This window comes from Pseudophryne corroboree, chromosome 4 (assembly GCF_028390025.1).
Source record: "Pseudophryne corroboree isolate aPseCor3 chromosome 4, aPseCor3.hap2, whole genome shotgun sequence".
NCBI lineage: Eukaryota > Metazoa > Chordata > Amphibia > Anura > Myobatrachidae > Pseudophryne > Pseudophryne corroboree.
Genome location: NC_086447.1, coordinates 815772418 through 815787156, shown reverse-complemented (window position 1 = coordinate 815787156; position 14739 = coordinate 815772418). Strand labels below are relative to the sequence as shown.

The 14739-nt window shown below is 45.2% G+C and overlaps 1 protein-coding gene across 9 annotated transcripts in view; it reads left to right on the top strand.

Moving 5' to 3' along the window:
* EHBP1 (EH domain binding protein 1) overlaps positions 1 to 14739 on the top strand; it is a 643275-nt gene that overhangs the window by 604022 nt on the left and 24514 nt on the right. For all 9 annotated transcript variants that reach the window (XM_063918463.1, XM_063918471.1, XM_063918465.1 and 6 more), the window contains 2 exons: positions 5040 to 5139; positions 7283 to 7356. In XM_063918463.1, coding sequence (XP_063774533.1) covers positions 5040 to 5139; positions 7283 to 7356 — 174 coding nt within the window. The remainder of the gene's footprint in view (positions 1 to 5039; positions 5140 to 7282; positions 7357 to 14739) is intronic.

Sequence of the window (14739 nt, the reverse complement as noted above, 5' to 3'; positions counted from 1 at the left end):
ACATTGAGTTTGAAGTAATGGAGATGAGCATGGAGGTGATAAATTTGTGATCTGAGAGATGAGAAAGGAGTGTTAGTGAATTCAGAAACTGAGCATAGTCTGGTGAATACAAGATCAAGGCAGTGGGCCTCCTGATGAGTAGATGAGTCAGTTAATTGAGAGAGGAGGTTAGAGAGAGTAGTTTGGAGGCATAAGCAGCAGATTTCAGACTGTCATTAGCGATATTGAAATAACTCATGATGAAGGTGGAGATGTCAGAAGATAGGAAATGAAGGAGCCAGGCAGAAAGATCTTACAGAAATTGTTTGGGTTGGCCAGGTGGGCGACAGATAGCTGCAACATGCAGAGAAAATAGAGTGTAAATCCTGAGAGAATGTACAATGATGTGAATGTGAGGTATGGAACCTGTGGTAGAACTGTGTATGTGAAAGATTGGGATAGTAATATTCCAAGGCCACCTCTTTTACGGTTACCTGGCCTGGAGGTGTGCGTGAATTGGAGACCACCATGTGACAGTGTTGCAGTGGAGGCTGTGTCTGATTGTTTGAGCCATGTTTCTGTTATAGCAAGCAGGATGAATTTGTTAGATATGTACTAAGGTGCGGATCTAGCACCTTTTAGAAGATAATAGCTAGAATCTGATTGGTTGCTATGGGCAACATCTCTACTTCTATAAACCCACACTATATTACTATTGTTTACATTGGCATTGTATTGTTATTTTGGCTGATATTACACCTCACCTTTGATATTGATTGTTTCAGCAATGATGGATGTTTATGAAAACTTGTTGACAGTAAATATGTAGTTACCACTCTAAAGGTGCATACACACTAGGCAATGTTCTGTATGAGCGACGTTGTCTAGTGTTTCCCCCTCCCGGGGGGGTGACCATATCGCTGTGACGACATGCCGCGACCGGGCCATGCAGGCAGGTCTTGGACGACGGTCCAGATTGAGCATGCATGCACGTCCGAAAGCGAGGGTCATTAACGACCCGCGGGGCCGCGCTTCGGTCGTCATCGCCGGCATACACACTTACAGAGAAAGTGAACAACGTCGCTCAGGAAGTGTGAAAATGAGCGACATCATTCATTTTATCGACAAGTGTGTATGCACCTTTAGCCAGTCAGAATCTTGTTTTGATTTTTTTTAAGCGACGCTAGAAAGATTGCAGAGAATGATTGGTTGCTTTGTGTGATATCTGCCCACTTTTCCCTCCGCGTGTGGTGTGGCTATAGGCACTCCCATTGTCTCCTGTCACCCCTGTATTCTTTTTCTATCCTTCCCAAACTTTCCATGTTATCCATAGTAAATGAGTGCTCCTCAAGTGGTTGGTTCTTTATCATTTCTTCTAACTGTACCATGTTAGATTAAGGGGCCTGGAGATAAAGTACCAGCCAGTCAGCTCCCAACTGCCATGTCACGGGCTGTGTTTGGTTAGCTGGTACTTTATCTCCGTCCACTTTATCTCCATCCAAGGCTTAGTAAATAGGCCCCCTAGTTCTTTCCTCCATTTCTTTCTTATCCTACCTGTCCCTACTGTCATCAGCAATTCTTTTACCGTAACTTTCCAAATTTGCCAGGCAGTGACTTATTCCAAATGCTCTGAAAAATGCTGTCCGCATAGCCCTTCTTGGAAACTAAAGGGGGCTACTGACGGGAGACATGTGTGCTGCGCGATCTTAACACAGACCGCTCAGCACACATCTCTCCCCCCCGCTCAGCACAGCGCGATGTGCTGAGCGAGGGGACGGACAGACCGGGGGCCACTCACTTCACACAACGGTGAAGTGAGCTACCCGCTAGATATAGCCTGCATGCAGGCTCAATCTAGCACCGGCGATAGCGATGCGCGGGGCCGTGCATCGCTATCGCTGGGGGGCATACACACGGCAGATCCCTGCTTAAAATCTAAGCAATCCTACAGATTGCTTAGATTTTAAACACAGATCTCTCCGTGTGTACCCCCCTAAAGAGATGAATTGTTGGACTTTACGTGACCAATGCAAGTACACCATCGCTCACACAGCATAATGGAAGTGGATGCTCATTAAACTACTGAATGGTCTAATTATATTATACAATGCCAGTGAATGGATATGTAGCATTATGTCTTCTAACTGCATTCACTCTGTAATCTGTTTGTTAGTAATGTTATCATTCTGCATGGTATGTATACATGTCTGTATAATATAAATATTCAGCATATAGCCACCTTACTATTTTTAACACCTATTTATTATTGACAACAGATTCAAGTTTTACTGACCTAGAAACATTTTATTAGTCTCCACAGAATTAGCCAATAATCACAAAGATCCGGCGGGTGTTTTTAACATTCATTAAGCCGCGTGCCCCCTGCAATCCTTCAGACGCGGTTTCTTGAAGAACATTTTCATAGATGACAGATTATACGTTTTGATTAACCCAGAGCCTAAGTATATAGCAAATAGCTTGTTAAATCAAGTATTGTCCGGGGAAGCCATCTGTTTGTCTAGTATTGAGAGCCTTTTCTTATCTGTTATTAGTTATTGACAAAACATTATCTGGCCGGATTTTGTGTGTTTCCCCCCTAGCTTTGGAATACTAAGGAAGTAAAGGAAGAGAGCAACATTACTTTATATGTATAGGCTGTGCATACAGGGACTCTGATGATGCTGATAAAATGGTGCAGCAGAAAATTGTGTGCATATCTGTGTACAAAGGATTGTGTCTACAACATTGAACATATAAATGAAGTGTATTACAGAATATATTACATCCACTATTCCTGCTTTCACCACCTCATGAATTGTTGCACAGTAGGATAGATAAGGCGCTGTCCTGGCTTCCATTTTGTTTTGGTGTTTGGATAGATTCACCCTATAATTTACAAGCCCTATAAAACTGAAATATTCAGAAGTATATTGTCACCCTGAACACAATTGTGGGTAGAGGGTATATTTATAGATTTTATTGGTTATGAAATGGCGATTCGAAGGACCATCCGCTTTAAAGAACTGTTTAATGCAAAATTGCTTTGAGTTTTAATTGAGGCTGAATTTACAGTGGGCCTAATTCAGACTGTTCGCTCGCTAGGGTTTTTTTGCACTACTGCGAACAGATAGTCGCCGCCCATAGGGGAGTGTATTTTTGCTTTGCAAGTGTGCGAACGCATGTGTAGCAGAGCTGTACAAACAGATCTTGTGCAGTCTCTGCGCAGCCCAGGACTTACTCAGCCGCTGCGAACACTTCAGCCTGTCCGGGACCGGAATTGACGTCAAGAACCCTCCCTACAAACGCATGGGCACGCCTGCGTTTTTCAAACCACTCCCAGAAAACGGTCAGTTGATAGCCACAAACGCCTTCTTTCTGTCAATCTCCTTGCGAACGCCCGTGCGAATGGATTCTTCGCACAAACCCATCGCTGAGTGGCGATCCGCTTTGTACCCTTGCAACGCACCTGCGCATTGCGGTGCATAAGCATGCGCAGTTTAGACCTGATCGCCTGCTGTACGAAAACGCAGCCTAGCGATCAGGTCTGAATTAGGCCCAGTGTCTGCAGTGAGCACTGACCAAATGAAATGAAACTTATGTTCCCATACACAGAGTCATTTGATCGCTGGGGGGGATGGATGGATCTCTGTCAGCGTAGTTGGACAGTGGCCACATACACGGTTGGGTGCCACTATTATCAAACCACACTTCTACCATACATCCCAACTTGATGGCTTCCCATGCACCTAGATCAAACTTTTAGTGGTCATTTGAGACCTATACACACGGTGATCTGCAGCCTTTATAGATTATAAGCTTGCAAGCAGGGCCGTCTTAACTCTTTGTATGTTATTACCCAGTCTCGGGTTATTACTGTTTTGTTTCCAATTATAATATGCAATTAAATATTCCTGCGCTATATATCAGGAAATGTTAATAATTTGGTGTAAATAGGCCATTCAAATAAAATGTATATGGACATCTTTAGCATTCAGGATAGGTTAAATCATTTTGCATTCATTGCTCTGTAGTTCTCTTTCACTTTACACAGAATATCATGTTACACTTTCATTGCTCAGCCAGTGGATGTACAGTTAACGCCACTCAAAAAAGGTTGTGATGTGTTTATAATTGGTTTTAGTAATGGTTCAAAAAAGTGTTGCTGAGAGATTGGGTATAACTATATATATATATATATATATATATATATATATATATATTGTGTGTGTGTGTGTGTGTTTTAGGGCTTTATTCATTAAGACTAGTTAAAAGACCGTCAAAATGACGGACACCAGAGTCGGATTATAAGGAGAGAGGGGGGTGGGAGTTGGTCACTACTCACATTGGATCTGCCTGGTTTCTAGAAGTCCTGCTGCTGGGAGCCGTGGCTTTGTCATGCTGTGCGTGTATGTGTGTGTGCGTTTGTAGTGTTATACTTTTTATATATATATATATATATATATGCTGTATATCTGTAATGGGCAGGCTATAATGATGCTGCACTATATACTCCAGTACTGGCACGTGTTAGCTCACCGGTCCCAGCACAGCTCCTAGCCAGTCTGGGGGTAAAGGATTCCAGTAGCCACCAGCAGCTGGCCGGAGGGGTCTGGGCATGGCTTGCGCGGGTTGTGGGAGGAGTGAGCACAGGAACCCGCCCCTCCACCAGCGCACAGTATATATAAAGCAGCTGTGCCGCTTATCTGCTTCCTCCTCACCCGCATCATAATCAGCCCCAGCACCAACCCCTCCCCCTCCTGGTCACCGTTCTGCTCACTCCACACATACATTCTTGGGGCTGTATGTGCTTCTTTAAAATATTTAAATATAAATTGTGTCTTCACTTCTAAACAGTACTGTGTAACACAGGTGCTGGTCACAGACTGGACATGAGCATTAATGACACAAGTATAGATACTGAAATAAAGCAAGCAGCGCTAGTTTAGAGGGAGATTGGCCAGCTAGGTGAATCTGCTGTTGCAAACATAGGCTCGCGTGCTGTGTGCTTGTTTGATTCGCACACGCTGTATACCTGTCTAGGTAACTTGTTTCTATTTCAGGCCTATATACAGAAGAAGAGGAAACATTGATGCAAGAGTGGTTCATGCTTGTGAACAAGAAAAATGCCCTCATTCGGAGGATGAACCAACTTTCTCTTCTGTAAGTACACGGTTCATGTGTCTCGGTATCCGGTCGACAGTCACTAGGTCGACCACTATTGGTCGACACTGACATTGTTGGCATGGACAAATGGTCGACACGTGAAAATGGTCGACGCAGGACAGGTCGGCACATGAAAAGTTCTACATGGTTTTTTTTTTAAATACATAAATATATGTATATATATATAAATATTTTTTTTTTTTTTTTTTTTTACTTTTTCATACTTTACCATCCACGTGTACTGCGATTGGAAATAGTAACCTGTGCCGAGCGCAGCGAGGCACCTTGCCCGCAGCATGGCGAGTGAAGCGGTACACTAATTGGGGTTCCTAGTCAAGTTACGGAAAAAATGACACCAGAAACAGTTTAAAAAAAATCCATGTTGACCTTTTCATGTGTCGACCTGTCCTGTGACGAACATTTTCATGTGTCGATTATTTGTCCATGTCAGTGTCGACCAATAGTGGTCGACCTGACTGTCGACCTTGTCAGTGTCGACCAATAGTGGTCGACCTGACTGTCGACCTTATCATGGTAGACCATTCATACCAGAAGCACGTGTCTGCAGTACACTTTCATGTGACAGTGCATGTTATGATTTATGCAAAAGAGATTTTATGCAGCCCAGTGTGACTTTTGTCTGTCTACAAGGCGTTCTGCCCTGGAGTAATATTGGCGCCAGGATGGTATTGTTTGGTCCTGTGGAGATCCTCATGACTTTACACTTTGAGTGACGCAGGTAGACATACTGCAAATGGGTTGAGGATTCTCTGTCTGCCCCCGTCTCTCTCCCTGTGTAACCTATGGAAAAGAAAACAGGCTCCTCCAGCGTCACTTTCATTGTTTCCCATTATTTCTCATTCTTTCAGACACTCAGAAATAGGATTATCATCAGCTAGTAATATGCGAGCACTGGTGACAAGGATCCCAGTAACTGGCTTTCTGGTTAAGTTATGACATGCTTAGGGACGGTTTTGTTATGGTCCCTCGAAGGGAGGATTAACAGCGAGCGAAAACAAAACAGAACTGAAACCTTGAAAAGGTTGAAAAATTTATTCGTAGAACTGTCAGCGTTCTATATAAACTCATGTCGTCATTTTGTTGCATTTAAATAGATCCGGACAAAATTAGCCATACAGTATATTTAATGTAAAGGCCATTCACTAACCTCTTTCAGTGTGATAAATAATAGCATTATTGTTAGTGAAATCATTTATTAACAGTTATATAGAGTCACACATATTATGCAGCACTTTACAGTCTTTCACATCAGTCGCTGCCCCAGTGGAGCTTGCACTCTATTTTCTCTATCATGTGGACATACAGACTAGGGTTAATTTTTTGTCTGCAGTCTATTAACCTACCAGCATGTTTTTGGGGTTGGGTATGGCTGACTGGCGCTGGGGATTCCGGCGGTCAGCATACCGACCCTGGGATGCCGGCGGCTGGGTGAGCGCCTTTGCAGGCTCTGTGGCGAGCTGCACTCACCACAGGTTCTAATCCCACTCTATGGGTGTCGTGGACACCCAAGAGTGGGAATAGTCCCGGTTAGTCGGCATGCCGACTGTCAGGATTTAGAGGGATCGGGATGTAGCCGTCGGTATTGTGAGACCACCAGTCACATAACTACATTCCTGTTTTTGCCATGTGGGAGAATACGGGAGCTCCCAGTTAAAAACCCACGCAAGCACATAGAGAATGTACAAACTCCACACAGATATTCACTTGGTGATAAATTGAACTCATGGCTGTGAGGCAGTAATACTAACCACTACACTGACGAATTCTCATATCTGTTTTATGTTGTCTATAAAAAAAATAAAGCAATTTCTGCCATATAAAGGAAAAATAAATTGCGCTGGACCGTATGATTAATCAAAGTAAGGGACACTGGGTACACAGACTTGCGGCAACATCCGAGGAGCAACCTTTACATCCATTAACTTTTTACTGCAGTCAGTCCCTGTGGTTCCTCTTGGTTTGTGTATCATTTGTGTGAAGTAGCTTATTGTGGTAGAGAAAAGTCATTTATGAGTTCTCTAAATCAATGTACGCTAAAGGTCCCTTTAAGTGTTTAATGATTTAGTAATTAACATATTGATGAACTTAGTTTTTTTCTTCTCTCTCAACTTGCCTATAGGGAAAAAGAACATGACCTAGAGAGGCGATTTGAGCTACTGAACAGAGAGTTACGAGCAATGCTTGCGATAGAAGGTAAGGACTTGACAATAAATGTGGTTAACCTTATCTGTGCCAAAAATCAGACCAATAAAGGAAAAACCATAAAATAATGAATATTAATGCAGCATTGGGAGGTCCACCTAAAATTTAAGTCTTCCTACGCTGGTTCTGAATAAATGGCATTATGACTCCTAATTCTAAAGATACTTCAGCTGTTAGCACATAACGATCATTGCCGATTAATGGCAAACGGATGACAATTTGGGTCTTTCTAATAAAGAATGTGTGTAAATAATGGGGCAGATTATTTCTGATGTAAAACAAGCACCGATACAGGCTATTTATATTCACATTTTCCAGAGCGCAGGTGGAACACTGCGATTTTATTATCATTGAGCCCCAAAATTACTATCTGTAAGCTGAGAGATGTCAGCTGCTCTGTATTGACCTCTCAGTCTGTCACTGGGTAATTTATTTTTTCACTTGATAAGGTTCCTGATCCATATTTAATCAATTGTAATTAGTTTGGGGGACTTTCATGGATGCCGAAAGATTGTATGCAATAATTGCGACAGTGTATGTCACATGATGGAGAGTAGCTGACAGTTCGCTGTCACTCTCCGCTAACGCATTTACACGGCACCCTATTGCCCCATTTTAGCCCGTAGAGTACTTTACAATTTGTTGTGCTGCGTGAGGTTTATCATAGTGTGTATTGGCATTTGGTTTATTCTGATTATCACACAAAAGTATTCCTCACTGTACAAATGCTAGCACATCTGCAGTCATTTTCTGCATAATCCACGTCATACAAAATAAATGTAAAAAAAAAGTATGTCAAATCTTACCTGCTGTTCACCCCAAGAAATTACATTGTGAAATTACACTCTACAGTATATATGTATAAATGATAGTCACCATGTTATAATTCCTAGATACGAAAGACTGTGTACGCAGTCACACTGCATATGTGAGAGGTGACTTTTTTAATATCAATTCCCATTAATTATTGCCATAAAAAAATATTTACAATTGTTCACAAAGAATCATTTTAAATCATTGACCTATATTTCCACCTAACATCAGCAGAAAGGTTTAAAATTCTGCATTAATGAATTGTAGAATTTTGGGTCATACCTGTGGATGCTGCTCCCATGGTAGTCACGTGATTTGTTTGCATGGCCTCTACCATTTAAGAATGATCACCCCACAATACAGGCCACACAGCATATCATTTAAGCTGTGCAATACTGTATATGCCTGCAGCGAAGGGGGGGCAGCGCAGGTGTACAGTGTATATACTGCTGCATCCGCCTTTGCTTTATCTATACTAGATTTTATTGGTTTTCTCTGACGTCCTAGTGGATGCTGGGAACTCCGTAAGGACCATGGGGAATAGACGGGCTCCGCAGGAGACTGGGCACTCTAAAAGAAAGATTAGGTACTATCTGGTGTGCACTGGCTCCTCCCTCTATGCCCCTCCTCCAGACCTCAGTTAGAATCTGTGCCCGGCCAGAGCTAGGTGCTCCTAGTGGGCTCTCCTGAGCTTGCTAGAAAGAAAGTATTTTGTCAGGTTTTTTATTTTCAGTGAGATCTGCTGGCAACAGACTCACTGCTACGTGGGACTGAGGGGAGAGAAGCAAACCTACCTGCTTGCAGCTAGCTTGTGCTTCTTAGGCTACTGGACACCATTAGCTCCAGAGGGTTCGAACACAGGCACCTTTCCTCGATCGTCCGTTCCCGGAGCCGCGCCGCCGTCCCCCTTGCAGAGCCAGAAGACAGAAGAGAAGCGATGAAATCGGCGGCAGAAGACTCCTGTCTTCATTAAGGTAGCGCACAGCACCGCAGCTGTGCGCCATTGCTCCCACAGCACACCGCACACTCCGGTCACTGTAGGGTGCAGGGCGCTGGGGGGGGGGCGCCCTGGGCAGCAATAAAAATACCTTTGGCATAAAAATACACATAATACAGTCTGTGACTGTATATGTGTAAAACCCCCGCCATTTTTAGTCAGAAACAGGACAGAAGCCCGCCACTGAGGGGGCGGGGCCTTCTTCCTCAGCACACCAGCGCCATTTTCTCTTCACAGCTCCGCTGGAAGGAAGCTCCCCAGGCTCTCCCCTGCAGTATCCTGGTACACAAAGGGTGAAAAGAGAGGGGGGGGGGCACATAAATTTAGGCGCAAAAATTGTATATACAGCAGCTACTGGGTAAACACTGAGTTGTAGTGTAATCCCTGGGTTATATAGCGCTGGGGTGTGTGCTGGCATACTCTCTCTCTGTCTCTCCAAAGGGCCTTGTGGGGGAACTGTCCTCAAATAGAGCATCCCTGTGTGTGTGGTGTGTCGGTACGCGTGTGTCGACATGTCTGAGGTAAAAGGCTCCTCTAAGGAGGTGATAGAGCGGATATGTGTGTGAGAGGGTGTCTCCGTCGACAACGCCGACACCTGTTTCGATATGTGTAAGTGCTGAGGTGAATTTACTGCACAAAAGATTAGAGAACAGACAGGAAATCTACCCATGTCTGTCCCTATGTCACAGAGACCTTCAGAGTCTCACAATGCTCACTATCCAAAATAACAAACACTGGTATCGACATGGAGTTTAACTCCACTGTCGACTACGATAATGCAAAGTTACAGCCAAGATGGCTAGAAGGTATTCAATATATGATTATTGAAATAAAAGATGATTTGCATATCACTGATGACTCATCTGTCCCTGACACGAGAGTACACATGTTTAAGGGGAAGAATGCTGAGGTAAATTTCCCCCCTCTCATGAGGAAAAAGAGCGGGAATCTCCAGACAAGAGACGGCAGCTTCCCACAAGAGAATTATCAGGCTGTATCCTTTCCCCACTAGGGCCAGGATGTGTTGAGAATCTTCCCCTAGGGTGTCCTGTTTGCACAGACGGTAGCACTTGCTATTCTCAGGGATCCTGCAGATAGCGTGCACATTCTAGTATACTACCCAGACCGGCGATTGTGTCGGCATGGGTTTATAGCGCTGTGGCAGCGTGGACAGGTACCTTATCAGCAGAGATTGAGACCCTAGTAAATATATTAAAGATGCTGTCTTAAGTGATAGATATATAGTTATAAAGCATGCCCAAAGAGACATGAGTATACTGGGTCCTAGAGTCAAAGCTATGTCGATCTCTGCTTGACGTGTCCTGTAGAATATGCATTGGACAGATGATGCCGACTTAAGAGGCATATGGAAGGCTGAGGATTGTGTGGAGAAGGGTTCTCGGGCCTGGTCTCCACAGCTATAGCTGGTAATTCTGCTAGTTTGCTTTATATTCCTGCACAGCCTAAGAAAGCACGACATTATTAAATGCAGCCTTTCGAATAATGAAACAAGAAAGTCTGAGGTGCGTCCTTTCTTGTTAGAGCCGGGATCAACACAGCTAGTTCCCAGGAACAGAAGTCCTCCCCGGCCCCTACAAAAATCCACCTATGCCGCTGGGGCTCCACAGGCGGAGCTAGGCCCGGTGGGGACACGACTTCGTAAGTTCAGCCACAAGTGGGTTCACTCCCTGTTAGGTCCCTGGGCAATAGATATTGTGTCTCAGGGATACAAGCTGGACTGTGAGAAGATGCCCCCTCACCGACGGCCCTGCGGGTTTCCCCCCAAGAGGGGGAGCCAGTGTTAACTGCAATTCACAAATTGTATCTTTAACATGTGGTGGTCAAGGGTCCCCTCCTTCAACAAGAGGGTGTTATTATTCGACCATGTTGTAATCCCGAAACCAGACGGTTCGGTCAGACCCATATTGAATTAAAAATCCCTGAACATATACCTGAGATGGTTCAAGTTCAAGATGGAATCGCTAAGAGCGGTCAGGGCAAGCCTAAAAAGAGGGAGACTTTATCATGAATCGGGTCATAAGGGATGCATACCTTCATGTCCCCATTTATCCACCTCATTAGGCGTACCTCAGAATTGCGGTACGGGATTGTCATAACCAAGGTAATGGTGGTTATGATTGTGCTCCTGCGGAAGCAAGGTGTCACTATTATCACGTACTTGGATGATCTCCTCATACAAGCGAGATCAAGAGAGCAGTTGCTGAACAGCGTATCACTTTCTCTGGAAGTGTAACGGCAACACGGCTGGATTCTATATATTCCAAAGTCGCAGTTGGTTCCTACAGCTCATCTGCCTCTCCTAGGCACAGACCAGAAAAGGGTTTATCTCCCGATAGAGAGAGCTCAGGAGCTCATGACACTGGTCAGGAATCTATTAAAACCAAAACAGGTGTCAGTGCATCACTGCACTCGAGTCCTGGGAAGGATGGTGGCATCATACGAGGCCATCCCCTTAGGCAGGTTCCATGCGAGGACCTTCCAATGGGACTTACTGGACAAGTGGTCCGGATCACCTCTTCAGATGCATCGGTTAATCACCCTATCCCCCAGGGCCAGGGTGTCTCTCCTGTGGTGGCTGCAGAGTGCTCACCTTCTCGAGGGCCGCAGATTCGGCATTCAGGACTGGATCCTGGTGACCACGGATGCAAGCCTCCGAGGGTGGGGGGCAGTTACACAGGGAAGAAATTGCCAAGGTCTGTGGTCAAGTCAACAGACTTGCCTTCACATCAATATCCTGGAACTAAGGGCTATATACAACGCCCTAAGTCAAGCGGAGATCCTGCTTCGCGACCAACCGGTTCTGATCCAGTCAGACCGCAGGGGTTCATGTAAACCGCCAAGGCGGCACAAGGAGCAGGGTGGCGAGGGTAGAAGCCACCAGAATTCTTCGCTGGGCGGAGAATCAAGTAAGCGCACTGTCAGCAGTGTTCATTCCGGGAGTGGACAACTGGGAAGCAGACTTCCTCAGCAGGCACGACCTCCACCCGGGAAAGTGGGGACTTCATCAGGAAGTCTTCACGCAGTTTGCAAATTGATGGGAACTGCCTCAGGTGGACTAGATGGCGTCCCACCTCAATAAAAAGCTAAAAAAGGTTTTACGCCGGGTCAAGGGACCCTCAGGTGATAGCTGTGGTCGCACTAGTAACACCGTGGGTGTTCCAGTCGGTCTATGTATTCCCTCCTCTTCCTCTCATACCCAAGGGCTGAGAATTGTAATAAAAGGAGGAGTGAGAACAATATTCTTTGCTCCGAATTGGCCAAGAAGGACTCGGTACCCGGAGCTGCAAGAAATGCTCTCAGAGGACTCAGGGCTTCTGCCTCTCAGACAGGACATGTTGCAACAGGGGCCCTGTCTGTTCAAAGACTTACCGCGGCTACATTTGACGGCATGGCGGTTGAACGCCGGATCATAGCGGAAAAGGGCATTCCGGATGTAGTTATTCCTACGCTGATAAAGGCTGGGAAAGACGTGACAGCAAGACTTTTTCACTGTATATAGCGAAAATAGGTTGCTTGGTGTGAGGCCGGGAAGGCCCTACAGAGGAATTCCAGCGGGGTCGATTCCTGCACTTCCTACAGTCAGGAGTGACTATGGGCCTAAAATTAGGATCCATAAAGGTCAAGATTTCGGCCCTATCCATTTTCTCTCAAAAAGAACTGGCTTCACTGCCTGAAGTTCAGACGTTGTTCTGGGGGTGCTGCATATTCAGCCTCCTTTTGTGCCACCGGTGGCACTTTGGGATCTTAACGTTGTGTTGGATTTCCTGAAATCCCACTGGTTTGAGCCACTTAAGACCGTGGAGCTAAAATATCTCACGTGGAAAGTGGTCATGCTATTGGCCTTGGCTTCGGCTAGGCGTGTGCAGATTTGGCGGTTTTGTCATGCAAAAGCCCTTATCTGATCTTCCATATGGACAGGGCAGAATTGAGGACTCGTCCCCAATTTCTCCCTAGGGTGGTATCATCGTTTCATTTGAACCAGCCTATTGTGGTGCCTGCGGCTACTAGGGACTTGGAGGATTCCAAGTTGCTGGACGTAGTCCGGGTTTTGAAAATTTATGTTTCCAGAACGGCGGGAGTCAGAAAGTCTGACTCGCTGTTTATTCTGTATGCAGCCAACAAGGTTGGCGCTCCTGCTTCGAAGCAGACTATTGCTTGCTGGATCTATAGCACGATTCAGCTGGTTCACTCTGCGGCTGGATTGCTGCATCCAAAATCGGTGAAAGCCCATTCCACAAGGAAGGTGGGCTCTTCTTGGGCTGCTGCCCGAGGGGTCTCAGCTTTACAGCTTTGCCGAGCTGCTACTTGGTCGGGGTCAAACAAGTTTGCTAAGTTCTACAAGTTTGATACCCTGGCTGAGGAGGACCTTGAGTTTGCTCATGCGGTGCTGCAGAGTCATCCGCACTCTCCCGCCCGTTTGGGAGCTTTGGTATAATCCCCATGGTCCTTACGGAGTTCCCAGCATCCACTAGGACGTCAGAGAAAATAAGAATTTACTCACCGGTAATTCTATTTCTCGTAGTCCGTAGTGGATGCTGGGCGCCCGTCCCAAGTGCGGACTCTCTGCAATACATGTATATAGTTATTGCTTAACTAAAGGGTTATTGTTATGAGCCATCCGTTAAATGAGGCTCAGTTGTTGTTCATACTGTTAACTGGGTATGGTTATCACAAGTTGTACAGTGTGATTGGTGTGGCTGGTATGAGTCTTACCCTGGATTCCAAATCCTTTCCTTATTGTGCCAGCTCTTCCGGGCACAGTTTCCCTAACTGAGGTCTGGAGGAGGGGCATAGAGGGAGGAGCCAGTGCACACCAGATAGTACCTAATCTTTCTTTTAGAGTGCCCAGTCTCCTGCGGAGCCCGTCTATTCCCCATGGTCCTTACGGAGTTCCCAGCATCCACTACGGAGTGGACTACGAGAAATAGAATTACCGGTGAGTAAATTCTTATTTTCTCCTCCCTTGACTACATATTCAGTCATAAAACAGTCAGAACTTATATACAGCACCCTCTGGCTCTGCTCAGGAGCAACCTGATGTCATATTGAGTGTGATTAGGAGCAGTGGAGGACAGGTAAAAAATACACTAATACACTTTAAAAAAAAAAAAACATAGGATCCATGCTTTCAAAGGGATATTATGTTGGCATGGACCCAGAGGGTTAGAGCTAGTGTGCTGCAGTAGAGGTTAGGAGGGTTAGGGTCGGGCACTATGGAGAGTGTTAAGGTAGTTACTGTCGTCACTGCTGCAGGATCAGCCAGAAGTCACCGTCAGCTGACCACCGGACCCGCAATATGCTGCTGGACCTGCTACATTTTGTCGACATTCTATTCATGCCAACATTTTCATTATGAATGTTAATAAAAATATACCACATCCATCTTAACAGTGTAATATTTTACAATGCAGCATGCCTTTTTGCTCATAAATTAGCTACAAGTGCGAAAGAGTATATTGGTCAGAGAGCAATGCAAGTGTGGTGAGAATGTATCGCTAACACGTGTGGTTTCACTCATTTGCCCAGTGTATACCAGCTCTTAA